General features: G+C 34.4%; 1 protein-coding gene across 1 annotated transcript in view; it reads right to left on the minus strand.

The window, feature by feature from the left end:
- Positions 1–10,209, minus strand: part of LOC106878905 (centrosomal protein of 78 kDa) — a 233,610-nt gene that overhangs the window by 39,284 nt on the left and 184,117 nt on the right. Inside the window, exon 7 of the mRNA XM_052974542.1 lies at positions 2,944–3,118. Within this exon, the coding sequence (XP_052830502.1) occupies positions 2,944–3,118 (175 nt within the window). The remainder of the gene's footprint in view (positions 1–2,943; positions 3,119–10,209) is intronic.

Here is a 10,209-nt window from a genome sequence, read left to right on the forward strand (position 1 = left end):
TATAAAAATAAAACTACTGAACAATAATAAAAATAATTCCTATCATAGTAGGTGCCTTAGGTATAATAAAAAAATATTCAGACAAATACATAACAAAAACACCAGGACTTACAAATATATATAACATACAGAAAATTGCACTACTGGGCACTGCACACATCCTACGCAAAACACTTTCAATACAGTAACCATAAGAGCATCACAGCAAACCACAGCACATACCCAAGGCACACAGAGCTGCGCTCGGTAGTGAAGTGAAAGCACGTTATAAAAATAAAACTACTGAATAATAATAATAACAACACATTCCACTTGATGCACACAGCCTGAAATTTGAGAGAATGCTTAGTTGATTATATTGATTGAGCCCAGTGTGGTACTTATTTTATCAACTCCAAAAGGATGAAAGGCAAAGTCAACCTGGGAAGAACTTGGACTCAAAACAAAAAGACAAACAAAATGATTAACAACATATTGTCTGGCATGCTAATGGATCTACCAGCTTGCTGCTTCATTATTATTATTATTATTATTATTATTATTATTATTATTATTATTATTATTATTATTATTGGTGGTAGTGGTGGTTCTAATTTAGACACAAGGCCAACAATTTTGAGAAGGGTGTTGATACCATTAACCCCACTATTTGACAGCTACTTTATTTCATTAAACCTTGAAGGATAAAAAACAAAGTTGAGATTCAAATTCTTTCTGAGTTCAAATCACGCTGAAGTCAACTCTGATTCGAAGTAAGTACTATTGTTATTATTATTATCATTATTATTATTGTTGTTCAGTAGTTTTATTTTTATAACGTGCTTTCACTTCACTACCGAGCGCAGCTCTGTGTGCCTTGGGTCTGTGCTGTGATTTGCTGTGATGCTCTTATGGTTACTGTATTGAAAGTGTTTTGTGTAGAATGTGTGCAGTGCCCAGTAGTGCAATTTTCTGTATGTTATATATATTTGTAAGTCCTGGTGTTTTTGTTATGTATTTGTCTGAATATTTTTTTACTATACCTAAGGCACCTACTATGATAGGAATTGTTTCTGTTTTTAGATTCCACATTCGAGTTACCTCTATTTCTAGGTCTTTGTAGTTTGAAAGTTTTTCCATTTCTTTTAGGGAAACGTTGTCATCTGCTGGTATTGATACATCAATTAGAAAGCATTTTTTTTCTTCATGATCTTTGACATTATTATTATTATTATTATTATTATTATTATTATTATCATTATTATTATTATAGTTTCAAACATTTCCAAAAAGAGATAAATTTTAGGGGATAGTATAATCAATAAATTCAATTCAAGAATTTGATGATGTTTATTTATTCAATCTCATACCCTAGTAAGATTTGAACTCAGAAAATAAAAGTACACAACTAAATATTACAAAGAATTTAGTCCAAGGCTATATCATTTCCACTGTCTGCTGCCAGTATCATAACAGTATTTATCATATGAGAATCATTATATTATATATTATTGTATATTGTATTATTGATCAGTGATAATAACACATGAAATTATGAGATACACTCATAAACAATATGCAGATAAGTAATAAAGAAAGGTAAGTGGACAGACAGACATGAGTGATCAATACACACATCTACATAAAAACACAAACACATCAGTATGCACAAATGTACATACTTGTATGCATACATAAAACCACACATGTACACACACACCTACGTATAGAGGCTACAAAGCAAATAATGGTAATACCTATCTTTAGCATTCAATAAACTTTCCATGCCTTTATTTACACACTTGCAATGCAATTAAAATATGTAAAGAGTTTCGTAGGCTGACATCTGAGAATACAAATTGCTTTTATAGATATCAATAATTTGTATACTGATATACATCTATACATCTATACATACACACACACATATCTCAGAGAATAATTTCTTTTCCGTATTAAAGATAGGGTGACACAAAGCGCTTGTTTTGATGAAATGGAACTATCCAGAACTAGCTAAAAATTATTCACTGCTTATCAACCATGTTATTTCTATTGACTGCAACTTTCTGATGCATATATACAACAGAAAATAGCATAGTGGTTAAGTAAGTTAAGCTTACTAGCTTCATAATGTGTTGTGGAGATAAACTGAGTAACAGGTATACATTCTTGTCCATTTATTGTTTTGTCCTTTTACTTGTTTCAGTCATTTGACTGTGGTCATGCTAGAGCACCACCATAAAATGTTATAGTCGAAGAAATCAACCCCAGGACTTATTCTCACCTAGTACTTATTCTATCAGTCTCTTTTGTCAAACTGCTAAGTTATGGGGACATAAACACACCAGCATTGGTTGTTAAGCGATTGTGTGTGTGTGTGTGTGGGGGGGAGAAACACAGGAAACAAAATAGAAGCACAGGAAACAAAATAGAAACATGGGAAACAAAATAGAAACACAGGGAACAAAATAGAAGAGTTGGAGTAGTTTTCAATGAACACAGAGATCAGAGGTTCATCTTGTCACTGATGCTAGATCCACTTAGCTCTAAGCTTCTGTAGCCACTGCAGGGCAACTCTGATTGAACAGACTTGTAATCAAAGGCATTCCAGCTGTTGCATCTCACTTTTTTTAAGGGTATGTAGGGCTACAATATTTAATGTGTTCATTTTTTATTTAAAACAGTAGCATGTGATTTGAGGAAGATTTAGCAGCTATGTCTCACAGGTTTCCTTGTTGGCTTGCCTAGTTCTAAGTATGTACCACAGGCTGGTAGCTACTATGTCACAGCAAGTACTAGCATTGGTTAGTTTGCAGTACTGAGCTCAGTTCCTTACTATCTGTGGTAATCTAACATCCTATTAAGAAAGAGATCTATTTCTTTATCACTTAACATTTCAAAGACCACAGTTAAAAGTAAACCTCATGATTCTTATGGTCTGGAAACACTTAATAGAGTGGTTACCTTTCACCCAGAGATCATCTCTTAAAGCTTCAGCAAGCAGCATAGCACCATGGTCTCCAATCATTGGGTTATCATTTAGTGTAATCCGACGTAACCCGGTCATGCATTCTAAATCTGGTTGACGGTAGCGTAAACTGTTTTTCCAAGCTTCATTGTGACGGACCAATGATTGATGCTAAAGAGGAAAAGAAAAATATTATATTATTTTTAGCATATAACAGATAACGCACTTAGAAAAACTAGTATCTATGCCAAGCAGTTTAGTGAACTGTCAAACATAGAAAGAAATGTGTAAAAAAAGGAATCATGAAATATACCTTTAAGAATATCAATCCGTTAATTCTACAGAATAGAAATTTAACCTTACTCTCAAATAACATTGGAGAGATCATAAAAGTCTGGTGCAAATAGAATCATGTATCTTTCAGCTAGGTTTCTCATATATTAAGAAATTGCCTGAATAAATTACTTGGCAATAAATCTATAAGATAAATATAACCTGCCACAGAATATATGAATTAATTCAACATAAGATTACTGTATTAGTCTCAAGAGAGGTAGTTGACAATTCTGCCTTGCAATGTTTTCTTTTTATTCTGACATTGAGAAAATATGTTTTTATTCTATGAGACCTAATTGCAGCTAAAAGAAGGTTTGCATGGGGAGAGATTAAAAGATAATATTTGCCAAGAAAATATTGTAAGTAAATCCAATGACTTATACTTCAGTGCTGAAAAATAAGAATATATATATTTAACTTCGCATTTTTTAAATTTTATTTATTTGTTTTTTTTTTTTTAGAACAATGCTCATATATATATATTCTTCTATAGAATTAATCTGATTAAGTAACCTGCTCAAAGAGAAAATAAATTGATGCATAACCTTAAAGAAAAGTAACGAAATTATTCATGAGCCCAAAGAGACAATGAACTAAGTCATAAGTTCAAAGAGACAAATGTCTCTTAAAACTCATGAAGTTGCATAGCTCTGGTTTCATAAAGTTAGAAAGATAAATGATAAATCAATCCTGGATAAGATTCCAATCAATTTCAAGCAACATTTCTAGGAGAGCCAGTACCTGTTTCCAACAGCTATGAAAATTGAAGCATGTTGAATTAATTTACTACCCAAACACACAATTAAATATCTACAGTGGATTTGAACTTCGGACCACTGTGTTGACCTTCCAGTACCTAATCCAGTGAGCCACTTTTACATTTACCCACTTTGGTTGGATATTTATCTTATTCTGTGAATAAGAAGCCACAATGACAAATATTTGGTGATAATTGTTTAAAAATAAGTATCTTATCTTTATTAGTTTTGTATCTTATCTTTATGACTAAATTTTAACTGAGTGCAATAAGATTAACTTCACTCACTAACAAAATCACAGTCATAGCCAAAAATTTGGAACATTATTTAAAAAATTAAAATTGTTATGCCCTAGTACAATTTGATTCAAATATATACAATGTATATATTTGGGCATTTAATAAAAAAATTTTAATTTTCAGACCTATGTTCCAAACTTTTGACCAAGAAATAATATATTGCAAATTAAACATAACTTTAGGCATTTCATATAAAAATTCTGATTTTGGACCAATGTTCCAAACTTTTGGCCATGACTGTACATAACAAAGGAGTAGATTAAATCAGACCACTTCTTCCTGAAGTCATCATCATTCTCATAAACTTCAGTATACACAACTATCCTTGGTTAAGTGCACTCATTCAGCTAATTCAAAAACCAAATCATTGCAAACAGTCTGCACTAGTTAGTATTCTCATTTACCTGTAATTCTAATGAACATTCCAACTCTCAAAGCATTTCTATCTATCTCTCACTTTCAAACTCAATCTTCAACCAGTTGTCCCCATCTCCAATACCTAATCTCTTGCTCTGCTATATCACACATCAGTAAAAAAAAAAAAAAAGCACTGCTTTTGCTGATGTTTTGAATTCTCAAAAATCTTCAATGATGCCTGGCAAAAGAACTTCCAAACTAAGCTACACACTTATATGATTCATTTGTCTCCCATATCTTAGATTGGGAATTTTCAAATGTACATTGATGGAACTTACTCTAACCCACATTTTATCAAACCCATGGTAGGGTTACTCTAATAGAAATCCAACAACCAAGTCTTCAAACAGTTTGAAGACACAATCATTGCATGAAAATTATCTTGCACTACAACTATCCAATCCCTTAAAGTTACACATATGCTAGGTTCCAAAATTTTTGATGATCTTTCATAATAACTTCAAAATATATTGTTGGGTTGAGCTAACTCAGATTTCTCAATTTTTCTGTGGCTGAATCATATATATGATTGCCAGTTCTATAAATGTAAAAACCTAAATGTATCTGATCAATATTGTTGATGTGATTCTATCTTCCGGTATCTTGCAAATTTCAGCGATAATCATTGCTTTAACTGATTCCTCTGCTGAAACTGTACATTCACCATGCTGCTTCTCACAGTTTCACACATGGATAATTGCCAAAATCTACATCTTAAAGTCTAGAATTCTTCTTCAAGGTCAGAAAATACTTCAGCTCTAATAACTTGCTAATCATCAATGAAGCTCAAATGTGACTCACCTTACAGTACAGATCACAGTGGCATAGTACGAGTATGTGCCACCAAGAGAAGCCCTTGATTTTGTTATCCCTAGCCTATACAGGCTTATGCAGCAGACTGTTCCCAACTCCCCAACCTCCAGCTTTGCTATTGCAGAAATCAGAATAAGTTCTGGCTCAACCCTTTTGTTACCATATTTGTTTTGAAATACACATCCTTCGTTTCAATTAATTTTTAAAATGAAGAGTTTAATAAGATAACATGATCATTATTAAACTGGTTTTTGGAACATAAATTAGCGTGAACTTTTAACGGAAGGTTAAGGAAGAATCAGGGGCAGTCTGAGGCAGGTTGGTGTTGAAAGGGATAATGAGCCAGTAAGCTCAAGACAGTGGTATGAATACAGTGTCCACTGTTTAGGACACCCACTGAGTTTGCTGCACCCTATACAAGCTTACACAACAGACCCAAAAGTGCCACCCGCATAAAAGTGTCGGCCAGGGCTGGATTAAGACCCATAGAGGCCCTAAGCACTTAAACGGTTTTGGTGCCTTCAAGTATATATAAATGGTTCAAAATGTAAACAAAAATAATTCAAAATATAAATGATAATAAACCATAAAATAAATTTTTAATTCTTAAAATGAAACAAAATTCACAGTAAGATGGACAATAATGTTCATTTTTGTATGCTTCCATTTTGTTTATATTTGAAAAGTTTTTGTTTTTTTGTGCCGGTGGCATGTAAAAAGACACCATTTGAGCGTGGCCGTTGCCAGTACCGCCGGACTGGCCCTCATGTCGGTGGCACGTAAAAAGCACCCACTGCACTCTCGGAGTGGTTGGCATTAGGAAGGGCATCCAGCTGTAGAAATTCTGCCAGATCAGATTGGAGTCTGGTGTAACCATCTAGTTCACCAGTCCCCAGTCAAGTCGTCCAACCCATGCTAGCATGGAAAGCGGACGTTAAATGATGATGATGATGATGATGATATATATATATATATATATATATATATATATATATATATATATATATGCATGTATATATATCAATAACATTGTGTTTATGAATGTGTTTATATGTATTTATGCATTTTTATGTGTGTGTGTGTACACAAACATTGTGAATGTAGGAATATATGTTTATATCTACAAAAGTGTATGTATGTATATGCATGTATATATGCAAGCATTGGGGGGGGGGGAGGCGCACGTTAGTGCATGTCTGTGTAGATGTATGTTTATATAAGGTATGATTACATGTGTTTTTGTATTCATATATTTATATGTGTATATGACAGACAGAAGGGGAGAGAGGGAGAGGGGGGGAGAGAAAGAGACAGACAGATGGACGGACGGATAGACAGAGAAGGAATCAGAGTATGTGTGAGAAGAAGCAGCAGCAACAGGCCGCAATAGCCACCCTTCCACCAACACTATTGATAACCTCCCCACTACAATTATTGACTTGTTTGTGTTGGCAGAAAATCTAAAATATCTTCAGAAAGAGGAAGGAAAACAAAGATGTGACATTTTTATGCCTTTCTTAAGGGATAATAGTAACAATGTAAAGTGTATAAAAAAAGGAGTACAATTGCTGCAATCTCTCCCTACTCTGCTTGCAATTGAAAGCCATGGCAACATCACCAGCTCTCCAATCCCTGTGACCATCCCATCCAGGAAAATTCGCAGGAGAGGTGACTGGCCACAACTCAACAAACGTTTTGACACATGATTGATGAATTATAGCTTTTAAGTATCTTGAATGCCCATTGGGTATCAACAAACATAGTGAGAGTATGTGGGTGGGTGTGAGGAAGAAAGGAGAGAGACTGTTTCTACTATGATTTATTGTATTCTTCGTGTCCACATACCCCCACAGCAGCCAAAACTATCAGTTTAGTGGGGGGAGGGAGAAACTATTTACTTAACCTATACATTTTATTCAAGAGGGTTTAACCAATGTTTTATATTTTTTATCTTTTACTTGTTTCAGTCATTGGACTTGGGGCATGATAGGGTGGGTGGAGATGTTGAGGCACTGCATTGAAGGTTTTGTTTTAGTCAAACTTGGTACTCATACTATTGATCTCTTTTGCAGAACTGCTTAGTTACAAGAACATAAAGAAATCACCCCAGTTGTCAAGTAGTAGTGGATGACAATCACACACACAACATTTTTCTCGAACTCTTTAGTATTCAGATTTCTTCTGTTAAATCATCATCATCATTTAACGGCCATTGTCTATGCTGGCATGAATTGGATGGGCTGACATGCTGTACCAGACTCTAGTCTCATTTGGCACAGTTTTCTATGGTTGGATACCCTTCCTAAAACCAACCACTCTGAGACTGTAAAATCAAATTCTCTGTTAGAATGAATTTTTTGTTAGTTGTGCCTTGATAATGATAATGACTGCATGAAGCTTTTATATCATACCACAGTACAATAGTTATCAAAGGGTAACTGTGTTGTTCATTTTCTTGAACTTGTTTGATACAATAGCGGATTTTTTTCAGAATACTTCACTAACCACTTCTCTGATTGTTTCAAAATGTGATACCTTTTCCTGAGTGACATCTTCGCCAAACTAAATGATCTCAGTATGTTATTGCATGGGAATCAAAAAACATTTGTCGATTCTAAATCGTCCATTACTGCCTGCATTTCTAAATTAGCACTATATAAGATGAACATTTCAAGATGTCAATACCACCAGTTTCAATGATTTAATAGCTTGAAAGATGAATTGGTTGAAGACAATATCATTACATATTGCGATTATTTACAATCATTGTATGATGACATGGTACAGCGATTTCAGGATATTATCACATTGCCTGTTCCAGTTGGTTATAACAGCCTGTTTGAAGTCCAAGTAATTGATTGCAAAGATGATGTGCAGGAAGAATTGTTAGATTTATTATGCAGTATTGGCTTCTCAGTAAATATGGCTTGTGATATCATCAAAGTATAATGACATCCCTATCTACAGAAGCACTTGAAGTTGATTTTGTTTGCCTTCCCAATGTCCTACTTGGTAGAAGCTGGATTCGGCCATATTAATACCTTGTTATCTAGAGGTGGATATAATCAAGTGAGGTGACTTGTGGTTAAAAAGTAACTAATTTTAAACCAAATGTATCTGCACTGGCTGCATCACACCAGACACAGGGGTCACACTGATGATACATATATATATATGTGTGTGTGTGTGTGTGTGTGTGTGTATATAGTCAATTCAATAAACGAATTAAAAAAATGTATTTTAAAAAACGGATGAGAGGACATGCACAAAAAATGTATTAGCTTGACATTCAGTGAAAGTAGTGAGTTTGATGTTTTGAGCATAGCTCTTTGTTGGAAAGGAGAAAGGGAAAAGTTCAAAGATGGAAAAGAAATCACTAAAGACAGTGTTGCTATATAAAAAAAGCTAGTGCTGGTGCCACATAAAAAGCACTAGTAATGGCACCATGTAAAATGCACTGGTAATAGTACCATGTAAAAAGCACTGGCAATGGTGCCATGTAAAAAGCACTGGTGATGGTGCCATGTAAAAAGCACTGGTGATGGTGCCATGTAAAAAGCACCCACTACACTCTGTAAAGTGGTTGGTATTAAAAACGACATCCAGTCATAGAAACCATGCTAAAACAGTCTATATGGAACCTGGTGCAGCTCCTGGACTTGCTACCTCCTGTCAAACTGCCCAACCAATATCAGCATGGAAAACAGATATGAAATGGTGATAATGATGATGATATTATTTACACTGGACAGATAGGTGTCCTCACTAAAATTCCACCAGGACACCTGATGAAGGCTGGAGAGTAAATCAGCTGAAACATTGTGGTAACAACAAACAAGGTGAGGACACCTATCCATCCAATGTAAATAATGTACATAATTCTTCATCTCTAAAATATAGAACAATGATGATGATATTAGTGTGGGATAAAAGTCATGTACAGAATACATTCAATACATTGAGGAATTGTCAAAGACATGCTTCAAACACACACACACACAACTTGGACATTTACACTTTACTGTATCTAACAGTTGGTTAGTTCTTACAGGTTATAATAGAAGTGTCCAATTTTCAATAATTTTTTTTTTTATTCTATTCCCTATCTTCCACAAATTCTTGCTGGAATTGAAAAAGGGCATTTTGTTTGTTTTTCTTTCACTCTCTCTCTCTCTCCCTCTCTCTCCCTCTCCCCCCTCTCTCTCTCTTGAGACTTCTTTGTGTGAGACACACATATACATATGAGCATATCCACTTATATGTTAATGTACATCTATGCATGTGTGTGTGTGTGTATGCATGCATGCATTTATGTCAGCATGTGTACATTAGTGTATGCATGTGTGCAGGTATGACTATCTGTGTGTGTGTGTGTGTGTGTCTGCTGTATAAATGATGTCTCTACATACATGTTAACGTATGCCTATACATGTATGTGTGTATGCATGTGCATGTGAGTAAGTGTGCATGCTTATATTAGTGTTTGCATGTGTGAATGTATGACTATATCTGTGTTCGTGAGTATGCAGTTATATGTATGATACATAAATATGTGCATACGTGCATGTTAACGTATGTCTATACACGTATGCGTATGCATATATGTGTGTGTGTGTGCACTTGTATATTAGTGTTTGTA

Source organism: Octopus bimaculoides, chromosome 18 (assembly GCF_001194135.2).
Source record: "Octopus bimaculoides isolate UCB-OBI-ISO-001 chromosome 18, ASM119413v2, whole genome shotgun sequence".
Taxonomy (NCBI): domain Eukaryota; kingdom Metazoa; phylum Mollusca; class Cephalopoda; order Octopoda; family Octopodidae; genus Octopus; species Octopus bimaculoides.